This window comes from Coturnix japonica, chromosome Z, assembly GCF_054131305.1.
Source record: "Coturnix japonica strain WE chromosome Z, WE-NBRP24, whole genome shotgun sequence".
Lineage (NCBI taxonomy): Eukaryota > Metazoa > Chordata > Aves > Galliformes > Phasianidae > Coturnix > Coturnix japonica.
This window is the reverse complement of record NC_140702.1, coordinates 41,838,835-41,856,830: the sequence shown is the minus strand read 5'-3', so window position 1 is coordinate 41,856,830 and position 17,996 is coordinate 41,838,835. Positions and strand designations below refer to the sequence as shown.

The window sequence follows — 17,996 nt, the reverse complement described above, 5'->3', positions numbered from 1 at the left end:
GGAAGAGCAGCACATCTTCTCCACAGGCGTAAGTGAGAGAAACAGAGTTAATGACACAGAACAACGTCTCAGAGCACAGAGTGTGAGGCATCCAGCAAAGGGCTGGCTGCATCTGCTGTCTGTCAAACAAATGTGCACTTCTGACTTCGCGTGCTCTGTGTTCCTTTCATGTCATTTCCCAAATTGTGATGGACAGCACAGTGTATTTCCACAGAGGGAAAGGAATGATTATTCTGGGGAGAGGACAAACTTAGCATGCCAGAGATGAGTGTTGATGTGTTCTCCCAGTACCAGTTTTTGCTTGTCTGTGCAAAGGAAGAAATGCTGTACAGAGAAAAGCATACAGAAAAGGGAAGAAAAAAGATAGTTTCATAATTGATGGTGTTGAGAATGTTTATGGTGATTTGCAGAGATCATGGCACTCAGCAGCTTGCTTCTGGCCTTGCTGTTCTGTGCTTTTTCCTCAAATCTTACCACATTGTTCAGCTGCTACCCTGATACATGGTTGTTTGGTTTGATATTTCTTTGAATTATTTCAACTTTCCAATCTCTTTTTCTCTCTGCAGCAAGTAAGACTGCCATGTACTGGCTATGAAGGCAGTGCCTATGCCAGGAGTTATTCAGGCTTTAATTCTTTGCCTGTGCTACTACTGTCGGTGACTGCAGCAACTAAAAATGTTACAGAGAAGGTCCAAGGAATGATCTGCCCCTGCCTGAAGCAGCTGGACTTTGCTTTAAAACCAGAGAGGATGAGACATTGCTTTCTAAGTACACCTCGGTATCTGAGTAAGAAAGGACACATGTTAGTTGATAGAGAAGATGAAATGTATTTGTATCATAAAACGTAGGTAGTTCCTTGTTCCTCATGTCACAGGGTTGTAGGTTTTTATTTTTGTTTATTTATTTATTTATTTAGAAAATGTTAAACTCCTGTTAAATACTAAAATGGGATTTTATTGGCACTGATGAAGGATGAAGTAATGATGATGTCACAACAAAAAGTAATCAAGCTTTTCACTGACTGAAGCATAAATACAGAAGAGGAGCTGTAACCTCAAGAACTCAGTAGTCACAGGCTAAAAAACAGGCAAGCAAGACAGTTACACAAGGCAAAGATTTAGGTCTTCAGCTTTCTGATGGATGTAACACATGCTAACGAACATACAGAGAATGGAGATAGAGATGTGTACCTGTAAAATAAAAGGACACTGCTCTCTGAAGTTTTCTCCCAGTGAAGGATGTTAAATACAATAAATCACAGAAATATTTTAATACCTGTTTTGTAATTCTGATTTTTAAAAAAACCAATAAATGTATTTTTCACTACTTAAAACACTCCAAATAGCCAAGGATCTAGGCACTAATTCTGTTTGCAATTTTGATACCATGAAACAGATAGCATTTGCCTTACACCACTGAAGACACCTCTCCATCAGTGTGCAGAGTACCTTCCTAGCAATAAATTCACACACTCAGGTGTTGGCTACTACTTGCATGAGATTTCAGTTCAAAAGACTGACTTGATTTTTTCTATTTCTACTCAGTCAGGCTTTTCAGGATCCAAATGAAGGCATAAGCTCTTGAGACAAACTCTGTCCACTGTAAATGAAAATTCGGGGAAAAAAAAGTGGAGTTGTGGCTAGAAAAACAGCTTGTCCTAAGTTAGCTTGGATTTCCTGGTTGCTAGTTCATTCAAGATACCTGCATTTAAACAGGCATTAAAGAGGGTGCTAACCTATAGAAAAATAGATTCACTACGGACTTTGCAGTTTGTATTTCCATGTAGGTTCTAAATGATCATGTATTTCCCTGTTCTTTCTACAAAGGACTACAAAGCCTACTACAGACACTCTGCTGCATACTCATTGGCTGTTATCAGAGAATAGGCAGTGAGGCCTGAATGCACCTTCAGGTGCAACTGACCTGAACAGATCACTGCTTGCATCCTGTTGGTCAGTTGTGTGTTGCACTGAGAGTTCATGCATCTGCTGATGATAACCAGACGACTGATTTCACTCAGGACCCTCCTGGTATGTGGGCACCTCTACCATCTATTTCTGAGGAAATAATGGAATACAACTGAGTCAAATGCCACAAATTCTAGGGAAATAGTGGTCAGTGTAGGAAAAAAAACATCTGCAGGTCTTCCTAGGTATGCTGTGGGGCTGAGGAAATTCAGCCTACATGGCTCCAGTTGAGAAGCCACTTGCTGTGCAGTTAATGAAGACAAGCAGGTTCATCATCTAAGCCAACCCCCTTTGTCCTTCCTGGGACTGGTGAGGAAGACTTTCCATGGTGGCAATCTGGAGAAACACAGAATTTTGTGTAGGGACCTGCTTTTTATAGGCAGAGATAGTCAGTTCCCCATTGCTGCCCTTATTCTGTGACATTCAGCCCAGAGGATGATGCTTTGGTTGCAAGGCTGCCAGCAGGGATTTTGGCTGGTGAGTAGAACAGCTGCCATAATGCTAAGGTAAGTATAAATTTGGAACAAGAACACACTGCTTACTCTGTGTGCCTTGGCTGCACATTGCTCTCTCCTGCATTAGGGGTTTTATTGTTGTCTCCTTGACAGCAGGGGTGATTGCCTGCAAGTGTCCTCAAACACACCTGCTGCTGGACACTTTGGTATTGATGTAATTCCAAGAAAAGGAGGGCTTTGGCAGCCATGTGGTGCCATTTATTAATCCAGATGAGACAGCTCGTGTGAACTGAGGACATGACCTTGTGCTGCAATACACCTGCCTCTCTTGGCGCTTCCTAGGAGCAGTGCTTCTCTGGAAGATCAGTATGCCAAGCTCTTTCTGATGCAATTTGTGGTAGAACTGGTGGCTGACAGACATCTTTTTTGCCCACTGAAAGAGACCTCATAAGTCCTGCATCTTGAATTCTGTGGCTACAGCTGATTCAGCCTATATATATGTATATATATGTATTTCCTACTTCCCTTCTGTAAGCCAGGATTGTTGACTTCACCAAGGCAGGTTAAACACTGAGTGCGTGTAAATTAGTGTCACCTTCCTCCTGGCACCCAGACTTGGGCACAAACCTACTGTGAAATGAATGAGGATTTGCAACACTAATGCAAGTTTCTCCGTTTTCCTTCCATGACAACAGAGCTAACCCTCACCTCTGTACTTTCATCTGCTTACTGGTCCCAAGGACAACTAAAAGTAGCACGAATCGTGCTGCCAGGTGAGCAAACTGGCCTTATCTGGAGGACAGCAGTGCCTGAAGTGCACCTGGAGGAGTACTTTGTTGGCATCATTCCCCTACTCTGCTCTTTTCTGTAAGCAAAACTACACTTCTCCTTGGGGTCCAATAGGTTACAAAGACACAGGTGGCTTGAGTTACTAATTAAGCTGAAAAAGTAAAATCTCTGAGGTTTAAATAAAAGAAATCTTCAAGCTGAGAATCAGGGTTGCATTAGAGCTATTTAACTCCCATTTGTCCAGGGCTGTGGTGAGGGCCCTTCCCACTGCCTGGGTCTTAAACAAGACCTAAGGTCTTCATGCTCTGGGCATTGCCTAACTTTGACCATGGAGTGACAGCCTTTATTTCAGGTTCTGGGCAGTGTGGGGAGTGGAGATTGCAGAGGTTTAGAGAGGCAGTAGAAATGGGGCTGAAGGCAAGGCAGATTTGGCTCCACTGTGTTTGTTCTTGCCTTTCCCAGGACAACAAGCTAACAGGTTTCAATAGAACTTTTTTCCTTTAATTTTTTTCTTCTTTTCTCCAATGAGCTAAGGAGTTTACTGAAGCTTCTTATAGAGCCATAAACACGGGACCATTCAGCTCATTACCCTGGATGGATACAAGTTTTCCAGTACCAAAACTAACCCTTCTGAAGAGTCTGGTGTGTTGTGAGGTCCATAAGCACAAAGAGCTAGTTTTGGCTGGCAACGTCTCCTTGCTGCAAAGGAACGTGCTGCAGTCCCTGAGACAAGAAAATGCACATGCCAAATTAGTGAAAGCTGGTCATTGCCATGGGAGCCCAAATCGATCCTGACAATCTGGCATGGTATCAGGGCAAGTAGATGGGAAGTGATGTCATGTGTAGGCATAAATGTTCATAGGGAGATAGAAAATTCTTGAGTGGTTTTCCTTTCCCCTCAACCTAGTTAATAACCAGGAATACGAAATAAGCATGTGAGGTCTGTGTTTTTTGCTGTCACCAAACTGAAAACTGTGCTGTCACTTTACAGTACAATTAAACCAGTCTGCAGGGAGACAGGAAGGAAAGCAGTCTAATGAGTACTTCTAGAAATAAATTATAACTGATAACTTTCTTATCAGTTTTCCTCATGCTTCCCTCCATGCCCACACATCCTGTTCTCTGCTCTTTTCCTGGAACTAAATGTTCAGCTCTGTGGCCTGCTGTCCCTGGCAATACCCCTCAAACTGCAAGCCAGACCTTCTCCAAGGCTCAGAACCAGCTCTGCTGCAGGCACTCACCCATTACTGAGGAACAAGCATGTCCCATTTTTGTACATCTAATACAGCTGTCTGGGAAAAGCTGTAATGGAGGGTTCATATTTGCACACATTTGCAAACATCATTGCCTGTAGAAAGGTGAAACATGGCTGCAGGTACCCCAGAGATCTGGAGGTAACTCTGGCTCATTCAAAGATCCCTGCCAGTCTGTTACTGAAAAGCCTAACTCGATGCCACATACCTTTTGCATCTGTGGCTTCAGAGAGAATTACTGTAGATTTAAGGCCTAATCACTGCCACCTCAGTGCCCCCCAAAACCCTTGCACACAATAAGTGAATGTCATACCAAACACTGTTAAGGAAATTAGCGTATATAGGAGATGACGAGGTGATTCAAACACCCTTTACATATAATCTGTATCTCCGTATTCTCTATACGTGTTTAGCACAGATATTTTTCTCTGAAAGAGGTGCTGAAAGAGATGGAATTCTCTGTTTTAAAGAGAAGCTCTGAAGACTTCCCAGAGAAGGGATCAAACACTCAGTTTTAACAGCACACATCACTTTTCTCCCTTCCAGTGACCCCTCCAAACAAAAGTCTTTGTCAACAAAAGAGCAATAGCGAGTGAGCAGAGGTTTGTTTTTAGTAGACATGGTGGATGAGGCAGTGAAGTACTTGCCTGCAGCAGAGGAAACATAAGGCAAGGAAACTTTCCATTATTCTCCTGGAGAGGACTGAGGAGGTGACTTAACATGTTTTTCTTCCTTCCCTGCACCGCCAAGGCATGCTGTGGTAGTGGAGAATTTCAAACCTTCTGCCTCCTTTAAAGAGTAGGGACAGCAGGCATGAATATCTCAGGACACCACTGTTAATGCATACTGTATTTGTAAACTACTTGTGCTTTTCCAACCAACATTTTTAAAGTTTTGGTCAAAGATGAATTAAAGATCTCTATGAGCCCTGGAACTTTAAGTTTTGCACAACACTTCATCATAGCTTAACTCACTGTGAAGGAAGACCTGGGCTACTACAGAACAGTAAGTAATAAGGTCTCTTTGATCAAATAAAATTGCAGAGTGCCCTGTATAACTTGTGATGTCCTCTTTGCTGGAAAGAGTGCTTGATTATGGGAAATTATTAACATTACTGATTTTCTTCTGCTGTTATCTGTTAAAGAACCTTCTTTTGTTTGAAAGCATCTTTCATCCAGCCACAGATTTTAAAAAGAAAAAAGAAAAAAGAAAAAGAAAAAAGAAAAAAGAAAAAAGAAAAAAGAAAAAGAAAAAAGAAAAAGAAAAAAGAAAAAAGAAAAGAGAAAAAAGAAAAAAGAAAAAAGAAAAAAAAAAAGCCCAATATCCTAGTTTGCAAGGATGTAAGACTGAGCAGTCAACAACAAGGTGCAAAACTAAAGAGATGCTTTTAAAAGAAACTGCAAGCAAACACATCGGCGAACTGCAGGGAAACTCAGCCCAAATGGGTCAACAGACAAGCTTCAGGAAGTTGCTGTCTGGTAGACTCACGCTGGGATTTTAGTGAAAAATTCCCATTTAACTAAATTGTAAGCTCACTCAAACACAAATGTTCTCCTTGCTCTGTGTATGCACAGCAGGCAGGACAGTGACTTGGCAAGAGGCACTGAGTGACACTTTAACATGTACAATTAAAAGTAACCATGCAGATCCCCATTCAGCAAGCAGTTAAGAAACTATTTTCAAAGCCATGCTGGATCCAAGAAAATTAAGACAGGAAATACTGAGCAAAGTGACAGACCATCAAGCCTTTTTATTATTATTTATTGTTGTTATTGTTATTCACACTTAGACAACTTAATTACATAAAGTGATTTAGATGAAGAGCTGTATCAATATCATAAGGTCCACATATTTATGTGGAAAAAGTGTACACAACACAGTGAAACATTCTGTAGATGCGGTGAAGTAGGACCGTTGATAGAAGGGATTATTTCCGAGAGCCTATGTACAAATTAATATAACTTTCATACTACGTACAAACTTATAATCACAGAAAATACAGAAAATTCAGAGATAAGAGAATTTCATATAGTGAGTAATGATCCATACACATGAACACAAGAGAAAAACTGGAATTTTCCGGGGCTTGCTTGGACCAACTTCCACGGTAACAGATTTATTTAATATTTGAGATGAATAAGATTGGGGACATCAGGTTTTTATCACAATAAGTTGAAAATGAGAGATGGAAAAGTATGAAAACTACAAATTGAAACAATCAAGCTAAAAAATCTGTATTACAAAAATAGCATCTGATTGTCAGTTATAGCATGCTACGGTTACTTTCACACAACAACGCAGAGGCCTGATCTTGCCATCTCTAACGACAGAAATAATTCCCACTTGTGGGAATCAACTCCCCAGAGTCAGGACTGCAAAAATAGGACTGTGTAACAGAGATCTTGGTAATGGAAATGAACACAAAACCAAACAAATTCCCTTTCACTTTACCTAATTTTGACAGGGGATTAAAAGAACTGTTTGATTTGTGATTTGACCATGAAATACTTACCTTTGTCTTTTTTATTTCTTTCTTTTTCTCTTCTATTTATTTATTTATTTATTTATTTGCTAGAAAAGATGTGACAGAAATAACCTGGATCACACGCGCTTCATGAAGTATAGGGGCCTTCCTTTACAGTGGTCTTGGTGGGACAATGTGTTGGAGTAACAGGAGGATTTAATTGCGTCCTTGGGCCTGACTCTGCGAGCATTGTATTCCTTCTTCTGGGGTGAACATGGATGGCAGGACTGAGCTCCTGCTGCAAAGGCAGTGTGCAGCGTTTTGTACAGTCTCACAGGGAATCTCAAGAGTATGAGCAAACTCCCTCTGACTTACTCACAGCTCCACTAAGGCAAAACCAGATCCTGCTTTACTGTACATTTGTTCGATGGTGTTTTACATCATACCTTAAACAAAGATGTGAAATGGATTCTTCACCTTAAAATTAATTATCCCCTTATTTAGAAACCCAAAGATAGTCTTCTGGGCTTTTATGGCTTCTCTTTGCATTAAGACAACTATGTGACATAAAATGAAAGTAAAAAAATAAAATAAAATAGTAAAGTGCAAGATCTTTAAAAACGCATACAAATTTCATTGTTTGGATTGGTTTTGTGTTTGATGAGGGGTGAATTTGCAATTAATCTACATGAATGTAAAGTTCACTTACCATTTTCTACTTGCATCATTTCTTACTCAGTCTTGTCCTTGGCTACTTATGGCTCGTTTGGGAATGAGTGCCCAGCTGTGCACCTCTTCTACATGTGCTCTGAGCGGTTACATGGCTTCTAGGCTGGGGCTGACTCATATCTGGCTGACCAGGAGCAAAGGCTCAGGTGACTACATGGCTTCTGGAGAAGAGATGGCTTACATCCAGCCAGGCTGGCTCATGGTCAAGGAGAAAGTGTGAGCTGCCTGCACACATCCAGGTGAACAAGTCCTGAGATGCTGTACACTGACCATTAGCAACACACAGCAGGTCCACATTACCTGTCTGGACTATGGGATTGTGATACACATATGACTTCTGTATCTGATGGTGCAATAACTTCAGGCTGGAAGTTCATCTACCCAGCCCAAAAGGAAATGACTAATTTCTCAGTGATGATATTCCCATAAATAGCAAGAGATCCAAGAAGAAACAATCTTAACATTGCCCAGGAGCGAAGCCCACATCTCACAGACTCTGCTCTATCATCTCAGTGCAAACTATCCCATTTGCAAGTCTGGAAATCACCTTTTGCTGATGTATCTTCTGCTACAACTTGATGCAAGAACTGCATCAAACTTTTCAAGAAAATAGAATAACCTGCTCAAAGGAACTAACCATGCCTCTTTCTCAGTTAGTTGTGTCACTGTTATGTAGAAGAGGTAAAATGTTTTCCAAGAATACAAGGGGATGCCTTTTTTTCCTCCTTTAATACAGCTCCCAGGACAAATTAGTGTGTTGCAGGATTGCATTTATGGAATACAGGATCCTAGGATAAAAACCTGTCTCTTGTCCAAGTAACTGGCAGAAATTATCTGGATTTCAATGGGCTGGTTGTTGGAGAAGGGATTATTTCTTTGTTATATGTTAAATTTACCCATTTGATACAGACTCATATTTCATTCAGAGCATAAGTTATATGGATCCCAAGATGCTATCTTAAGGAATTACAACTGAGAGGAGAATCATTAAAAAAAAAAAAAAAAATAAATGTATTTCTGCTCTTTCTCAAAATATGTAAAGAAGTAAAAGACAACCAGAGAAATAATCCCTTAAAAAACGCCCAAAAGGTACAAATATTTCTAAGCATCTATTTCTTATAGTACTTGGAATAACCACAGATTTAATCTACCTCTTTATGGACCTTCATATCCACACACAATGGTACCATGAGTGACAGTTACCATAAACTACTTCGGAGTAGCATATATGGAAATTACACAGCAGGTTCATTGCCAGTACAAACATCAAATGGCAGTTAGATAAGTTTCTTTGTCACTCACTGTGCTTCATGTTTCATGAGGATTACTCAGACATCAACATCTACTGAATAAATAGGCATAGGCATACAGGCACAGGGAGCCTGTTTGCACTGCACAAAAGCACTACTTCTCAGAAAAACAGACAACTAAGAAATGCCCAGGCATTTGCTGAAAGATTTTTTCCATGCCTATATGTAGCTCTTGAAGAGATCATCTTCAGATCACACTTCTCACTAAGCTTCTGTAGTATCTACCCTACTGGTTCTACAACAGTATCTTCTGCAAATGGAAGCTGGCTTTTTTATTATCATTATTTTCTTCTGTGTGTGTGTGTAAAACAGCACACTCTTGCAGGACTTTAATGGTATTTTGCGTTCTCTTTTTTAATTCCAATGAAGTCAGTGCTAAAAATGAGCACAACAGTTTATAATCTGATTCATGACCTTACTCAAATGTTACTGGAAATCCCTTCCAAAAATAATGTCCAACACCATCTCTGTTCAGGTGTGGGGATGCCATGGAGAGTTGGCTACTCAACCTGAAGCCTTATTGTGTACTACCTTACTGTGCTGCCAGCCTGGAGCTGGCCAGAAAACACTAAGCAATAAAAAGATTTTTTATTTCAATGCCAATTTTGATATTGATAATACTTTTATGCCTTGAGAGATCATGATCAGCTGAATAAATAAGCTCAGGCATATGAGCACATGATCATCAGACTTCCATGCGGAGTAATGCAATGCAGGACTCAGGTTGTCTGAGGGACCAGTTCCTTAATAGTCATTTAGACCTTTTTCTGAATGAAAATAGCAATTTGATTTCTAGGTGTACAATGCTGAGAAATGTTCACATATCTGAGATTGAAATGGTTATGGACAGTGGGAAGCACCTTCTGCTGGGAAAACAGTGATTTCTGAAAGAAAAGGGTTTAGTTAAACTATGACAATTCATTCCATGGTAAATCTGCTCTCGCTTTGAAAAAGGGGTGTCTTAGCAACTGGCATGCTCTTGGGTATACAGTGACTGCTGCAGCAGCTCTCAGCTTCTGTTCAGCTCCACACTTCACAGCTTCCAAATTCCTCCAGTGTGGGAAGAGGGGTCTCCATTCTCCTTCTCTTTACCCTACCAGAACAGATACTGCCTTATTACCAAAGAGCACACACTTTGTCTGCAAGTTTGTTCCAGCAATTATACAAGTGACTTTCAGAACCAGCCTCTCCTAGAAGCACTGCAGACCTGAAATCTCCCCTATCTCTGAAGCTGAGCTGCTGCAGCAGCTGTTACCCTGCTGCTTGAATAACGACCTGCCCAGAAGATGCAAGGCAATGGGAGCTGTGAGCTGTCTCCTTCCTGAGGGGAAGAAAATTACTTCTAATACCTCCCAAGATAAATGTGTTGATAGGGGCAAGCAGACAAAGACAGCATCCTTTGGGAAAGAAATGAGTCAGTTATTTTAACAGTGTATGAATGCCATTACAGAACAGCAGCCTTAGCCCTACACACACAGTTTATACCTCCAGCCTGTAATCATGCCATCTTTGGAATGACATGCTCGCAGTGTGCAGGGCTTTCAACTCTTACTCCATACTCCCAGCCTGCCCTCAGTGAGGCAGGAACTCCACTGTTGCTGCCTGAAGGTTTTTTCCTTTTCATTCCAGGGATTGCCCTGCAATGGCCATGTATGTGAAGAAGAAAAAACAAACAATCAAAACAAAAAATATAACAAAACAGAGTAATACACTGAACTCTTGGCATTCCTTGGTTTCTTGATCTAAAATGTAAGCTGGTTAATCTGAGCATTCTGTACGTTCTAAGTGGCACTGCACAGATGTACACTGCACAGACCCATCTCAATCCTGCACATGCTCTCATAGGTCACACTGCCTTACACTGCTCACCTGGGAAAGAATCACTTGGGTCACACCAAAAGCTGCCTTGAGCACTGTCATCAGAAATAGAAAGTATCTGGTGGTTCTCCTAGGGCAGGCTCTGCTGCAGAGTCAGCTTTGTTTCTTGGGACACCGGCTCCATCTGAGCTCAGAATTTGAGTAATGGATTTTCTTTTGCAGAACTGCTGTTCTTTTCAGCAGAGGGCACTGTAGTTATGTCTGTACCTATGTTCCCCTTATGTACGCACATACACAGAAACAAACATTAAGAGGTCCATAGCATTACGGTTAATACAGGTGAGGATTCTGGAGCAACAAAGGATCTTAAATACAACTACAGTTTTTTGCTCCTAATGAGAGAAAAGCATGCACCAAAGTTCACTAAGAAGCAAGAGATACTGCAAGTGTATGCTAAAGATCCAATGCTGCTTCTGAATGCAATTCTTTAACTAGGACTTAATTAGAATAAGACGTGAGGAACAGACATTGTAACTCCTAGTTTTCTTGCTTTTGCTCTGCAATATTTCACTTTTTTTCATAATATCTCACAATAGTAATATTTCAGTAGTTTTTAATGTGTATTTCTTAATGTTTTCTCTACCATTGTTTTCTCTCAAGTCCTTATTCTTTAGCCAGCTACTGTTATATACAAACACATATAACAGGAATACAGAAACAACAAAGGGATGAGTGAAAAGCAAACAGCAAGGGACACAGGCAGGAAAGCATGATGACAGCATCAGAAAAACAGACAAGACAAAATGTGCTGAGCCTTCTGTTACACAGCTGTGAGCATTACAATGTCATTGTGAGCACAATACGAATACAAAACGATGTTGAAACAGGTCACAGACAAATACTGAAATTTCATGAACTCTAACTGCAAAGAAAGACTTGAAGAAACAAACACTTAGTATCTGGAATAATTTCTTAACACCTGTTCCAGTTCTCCTGTTTTTAATCATCCAGGAAACATGAACACTGCATTGCTTTCTCTCTCCTTATTGTTATTATACATATATATATTTTATTCTAGCTTTGGACATCCTCCTCCTCCTCTCAGGATTTCAGTAAAAGAATATTGTATTTTCACTCTTTTCCAGGCTTCTTTGGACATTCACACTTCCAGCAGTAATGAAGAATTTTCATGTAGGTTTCCTGCAGTTCCACTATTTTTAAACTATTTTTTCATACCTAGTATAAAGACTTTTATGAGCAAAATGAACTGCCTCAGATCTATACAGCAGCTGAGTATTTCTTCCAATAATGACTATCCGTAGCTGTGAAGTTCTTTACACTTCAAGTAATGGAGAAAGATAGTTTGTGAAGTATATATCCACTTCAGCAATTAGGCTGCCATTTTACAACTATCTCTATTTTATGTATGAAATACTGTGCACAAGCAAATTAGCCTTTTACTTCTGGCATCAAAAGGCAAACTCATCATGGTAACAGCATCTGAAAGCCATTGGTACTGTTAGTAGTATTGCTGCGTTAGAAAAAAAATGCTGTGTTCACATATCAGTTGTATCATCACTTTGCATGCTGCATTGGTATTAAAGAAAACAGCAAATCCCCAGACAGAAATCCCCAGACAGGCCTTGCCTGTGAATAGAGTGAAAATCTGCATCAGTCACATATTGGTCAGCCAACACAGTCCCTTCAGTGCTAGCACTGGGGTTTCAGCAGTCTGAAGAGCTTTGCAAGATGTAATAAATCATCATTGACATCCTGCTGATGGCCTTTGTAGTCTTGTGATGCAGAGGACCAAACCGCTGGTAAATCCCTGGCACTGCTGAAATCACAACATGTGAGTCCACCTCAGCGAAGAGACATGCAAGATCTTCCCTCCCTGTGACTCAAGCACTCAGCAAACACTTTCCACTCAGCAGCATCAGGAGATCATCAGATAAATCCCATACCAAGGTGTGTGGGAGGTGGTGCCTCCCCAGAGTCAGTATTAGCATTCCCCTTTAAAAGATTATAGCTTAAAGAAATAAGTACTCTGTATATCTGTGTGTACTATGACAGAGAAAAAGAAGTCTGTGGATGTGTACCATAGGCATTGGAGAAAGAGTAGCTTTCACCCCCTCAGTGCGTGTGCAGCATCCCCAGTGCTGAGTGGCGAGGTTGCTCTGCAGCCAGCGAAGAACACCTCGGTACAGCTGGCCTCAGCTCCGTGTGCGAGCGCACTGCTCTGCAGCAATCAGTCTTTACTCCAAGTTCCTCTCTTTCTATCATTCTCTTTCTTTCTCTCTTTTAAAACTGAATGGTAGGAGATTTACAATTTCTTCCATTGTGGTTTTTTTTTCTTTTTTCTTTTTTTTTCTTTTTTTTTTTTTTTCCCCCGTTTCATTTTGATATATATATATATGCTGAATAAATAAACATCTATAACATTGTTTCTCAAGAATTAGCTCTTTCCACTAGATGGAGACAGGACACTGGATCACTTTGTCCTCCAGGAGGACGCTGACAATCAGGAACACGAAATAAAGCCCAAACATGAGAAAGCCCAGGAATTTGTTCATCCTCCACTTGCAGAAAGCGATGGAGAGGATGACAAAGAGCAGCATGATGAAGAGGAGGACAATCGCACAGAAGAGCCCATTGCTGCTGACAGTCACCGGGGAGAAGCTATTAATCACTGCAAAGAGGAGCCATGGGAGAGGAAGGCTGTTAAAAAGAAAAAAAAAGAAAATAAAAATAAGAAAAAGAAATAGAGGAATTGAAAACACAGCAGAGGTCTAGAAATAGGAAACAGAAATTTTTGGAGGCACTTCAAAATGCAACCAGAAGCTTCATAGATAAAATGAGGCACGAAATCTTCTAATGTGTGAATAAATCTGATTTATCAATATGCTTGTGGAAGCATGAGATTCAGGCTCCTCACTCTCCTTTCATCATGACACTGGTGGATGGTATTTCCCACAGCTGGCAAAAAATCATCGGACACCTGCCAGTGAGCAGGGAGACTCTTTTGTTTGTTTCAGGACTACACACCATCTGCACAAGAACCCACTCCATGTTCCTTTCCAAGAGCCCACCAGCAGAGGGGTGGCTTACCCAATGTGTCCTTCCCATAAAGAACCAGCATTCCAGAAGGCATTACCCCCAAACTTCAGACCTTTAAAGTCATGATCCACATTTACTATAAAGCCTGTGCAAAAATGTGAACTTCAGCTGAACCTTAGCTTAATTTCTATTTCTGTGTTTACTGTCATTACATTTCTCATCTGTGATGCCACAGAATGAGGCAACATCCCTCAGGAAGATGTCAAGCTGAAATAAATATTTAAGCCCCCGATCAGAGCTTAGCAGGCTTAGAATGCATGAAGAGAGCTGTCAGAAGCTCACAACATTCAAGCTTTGAATAAGCAGCTCAAGAGAGAATAATTCACTACAGCCTCAGTGCTAACTAAACCAAACTGCAGCTACACTGTGCCATTTCAGTTGTTCAGGTGCTAAGTCTAGCAGACTGTGCTACAGGACACAACATTTCTGCTGCTAGGAAGACAAAAAATATATTACAGAAATGAAGTACTGCCAAAGAGAAAAGTTCTGCCATGAACCTTGCACGCTCTAGACTAAAAAACTCTATAATGCACAAGGTTTTCAAAAGTCTTGCTGGTCTGTTGCTAGAAGAATTTATTTCAAGCCCTTCCTGATTCTGGACTAATAGGGAAAAAAAAAAAAAAAAAAAAAAAGAAAAAGATGGCCCATTTTTTTTTATGCAGCGTCCACAGGTACTGCATTACCTAAGAAATAGAGCAAAAAAGCTGTTTCCTTAGTCTTTGGGATGCCATTTGGTATAGTGTAGCTGTTGGTATATTTTCAGCAGCTCACACCATGATCTGTTCCACACCTGTACTGTTCTTCTGACTGGACTCTGATTACGAACATGCCTGCTCTTCTGCAAGAAACAGCCAAAGATGGAAAAATAGAGAGTGGACATGACTCTTAGTGCCTCCACCTATGCTGAAGATGGGAAAGAATAAAGACAGTTCTGTTTTTACATCTCATACATAACTTTGAAACACCGAGGCATAGATTACAACATGGGATGGACCAGGACTAGCTTGATCTCAGTGGGTCAAATAGGAACTTGAGTCCCAACCACATGCCTCATAGCCCTTCCCTAGGGCTGCTGTGAAGCAGTAAAGTGTGAACAGAGCATTTCCACTGAATTCTGCATTGCTTCACATTGTTAGAGATACACAAAAGCACCTTTGTGTTAAAGAGAATTTTGGCAAATGTTTGTAATTTGGAATTCGTCAGGTACATAAAAAAAAATCACATCAACAACAGCTTATGAGAGTTGCACAAGACATTGATCATTGATGTCTATTTTTTTTTAACAATGCACTGAATACTGCAGAGGCAATGAATTATTTGTTGATCAGTGGTTATAAAGAAAGCCCTAGTACAAGTTCAGTGCACAGTAACTCAAGAGAATGACCTGACAAAAGCACAAAAACCTTCAAAAATTCCTTCTGGGAACAAAGCCTTTGGATTTTTTCAAGTGTAATTTACTTGCCTGGGCAGTTCTGCAGTGAGTGAAAGAATCAATCAGGCAACAAGTCTGTAGCAAGTCCATCATTCAAATGTCCGTAGACTTCTGAACACTTAAAATTGTAACATCCATTGCCTATTTTCATCACTTTCTTTTTGAAACACCAATAGCAGAAAACTGTTTTAGGTAATGCCTTCACAAATCTAAGACAACAATGCTAAGAACAAAAAAAAAAAAAATTCTACAACACAGCTTTCTTCCTACAGGACTTACCCCACTGTGATGTCAAATATGTTGCTTCCAACAGAACTGGATACAGCCATGTCCCCCAGACCTTTGCGTGCTACAATAACACTGGTAATAAGGTCAGGAATGGATGTGCCAGCAGCTAAAATAGTCAAGCCCATAATTTCTTCACTAATACCAATGGTTTCTCCAACCTAAAAAGGTTTGAGCAAGAACACAGAAAAACATGAGTTACAGTCCTGTGGTGGAGAAATACTTTCTGCTGTAAAGCTGCTTAGTAGGGAATATTATCCCAGAGCTTCCTGACTATCTTGGAGAATACAGTCAGGATTGGAGAATTACTGTTTTCACAGAAAATCAGTAGGCATTGACAGGCAGCTGCTGATGGCTCAGATGTTACCAGAGCGATCAAATCCTGTGGTCAGGACAACCACAGCTCTCTCAACTATTTTCCATTTACTGAGTACTGATTTTACTTCATCCACTATTGCAGCTCCTGAAATAGATGGTTTCTCAGCATGAGAGAAACGATGGACTCTGATTCTAAATGGTTTCTCACAGTGCAGAACACAATGCAGTGCTTGTATTTTATGCCAGCATCACCCTCTTACCTGATGTGCCCACCAGACCATCAAGTAAGAAAAAAATGCAATCCAACTGATTGAGCCAAAAAATGTGATAGGAAAAAATTTTCTTGACCTCTGCAAAAGAAACAAAGACGAACAGTAAACACCTGTGTTGAAGGCTGCTTTGCTGAACTCTTATTTATTCTCTTTGTGACCTCTTATTTCTTCTTATAATCTGTTGTAACTGTCTACTCTGATCATTATCATATCATCAGGAAAAAAGTCAAGAACATCAGGAAACTGTTTTTCCTCACTGCTGTGTGTTTACCTGTGCCTCGTTCTTGTACTGGCTTCTGTTGTAAAGTAGTCTATGGCAAGAATCATCTCTGAACAACAGCTTTCATAACAAATGGCAGGTTTTTCTGTTGTCTGTTTCTACTACACGCTGTAACACTACAATTTGCTAGTGTTGAGCTGAATGGAGTTCTAGAATCTAGATTTATTAGTAGCTTCATGCCTATTGGGAAAGAATGTTTTCAAATTTACAAGTACGCATACATTTCATTCACATATTAATAACTTTCTTCAACACAGTTGCTGTAACAAATGTTGTCATATGGCGGAGTTAGAAAAATACATATCCAAAATCTATTATGGTATTAACGTTTCTTGGGAAAAACAGCCAATATTTTCATCTAGAACAGAAGATACATTAAGGATACATTTGCAGCAGCTTTGTAGGAAAGTTTGTTGTAAAAAATCATAAATCGCTCCCCCTGAGGCCCCTCACTGAATTCCAAAATCTGTGTCACACCAGAGAAACCTCATTTTCATTTTCTGTGTCTCCTCTACTAGTATTGAGCTTTGAATAAGTAGTATAATTGCAGCCAACTAATAGGTTATATTCAGATTAATGATTTATTTTGCTTTTTGTTCTTTCCAGTCTTTTGCATCATCCATTTCCCACTGGCTTTTTAGATTTATGTAACGAAATGTGATAACTACTATGAGAAGTAAATGTGACTGCAGTTAAGCAGCAGATTATCACTGTATAAATCAGATCACTGTTTAAAATGAAATTTATACTGTGAATGAATGCTACTAATCTTGAATGAAACCAGTTCTTTATGGGCATTCACCAGCTGAAAAAAGATCATCATGGCAGAAGACTTCTGATGTGCTGTCAGCAAAGTCCTACAAATTATCCTCAAGTGGGACTGACAGACGAGGTCAGTTATACCAACCTGGTCACCTGTTTGAGCTGCTTCTAGACCCTGTGCAAGCTCTTCCTGTTAAGCTTTCATTCCACTTCTTGTGTGCATATGGCCCTCCATGGAAGTGCACCTTGCCTACAGCTCTCCGCACTGTAGGATGTTCCCATGCAGCACCACCAGACCCTGCTGGGCCCTATGGGCTCTTCCTGGCTGTTCTGAGAACAGACAGGACTGAAACAGTTTCCATCAACACAGCTTCTGCAGGGAAAATGCATTGTGTGTTTTGGCAGTTCAGCTATCTCAAATTGTGATAAAGCAATGGATGCAATACACACCCATCATCAAAGGATAATTAAGACATTTAGATCAGCTTTACAGCAGGTGCACTTATGGGCTGTACTGTAGAACACTTCCTCACTTCCTATTGTACTTCTCATAAAGCTAAATGTCCTCCTGAAAAGTGGGTTGCAGAATGACTAGGACATCCAACACAATCCCATAATTGAATATTCACAGCAACACACATTAATGATGGAAATTTAACAATGCTCCGCAAAAATGCATAGAAATACATAAACAATAAACTGAACTTCAGCTAGAGTATGAAAACCATTCCAGCAAACTGTCTTA

The 17,996-nt window shown here is 40.3% G+C and overlaps 1 protein-coding gene and 1 long non-coding RNA gene across 10 annotated transcripts in view; one reads left to right on the top strand and one right to left on the bottom strand.

The window, feature by feature from the left end:
- The first annotated feature begins 5,340 nt into the window (after window positions 1-5,340).
- LOC146753942 (uncharacterized) lies at window positions 5,341-7,194 on the top strand. Its single transcript, XR_014939863.1, has 2 exons — window positions 5,341-5,469; window positions 7,040-7,194. It is a non-coding gene; the product is annotated as an uncharacterized LOC146753942 (long non-coding RNA).
- The window catches only part of SLC24A2 (solute carrier family 24 member 2), a 100,676-nt gene continuing 88,874 nt past the window's right edge, over window positions 6,195-17,996 (bottom strand). For all 9 annotated transcript variants that reach the window (XM_015849065.3, XM_015849069.3, XM_085530263.1 and 6 more), the window contains 3 exons: window positions 16,198-16,287; window positions 15,614-15,780; window positions 6,195-13,503 (listed from right to left, as the gene is read on the bottom strand). In XM_015849065.3, coding sequence (XP_015704551.1) covers window positions 13,254-13,503; window positions 15,614-15,780; window positions 16,198-16,287 — 507 coding nt within the window. In that variant the 3' untranslated portion in view covers window positions 6,195-13,253. The remainder of the gene's footprint in view (window positions 13,504-15,613; window positions 15,781-16,197; window positions 16,288-17,996) is intronic.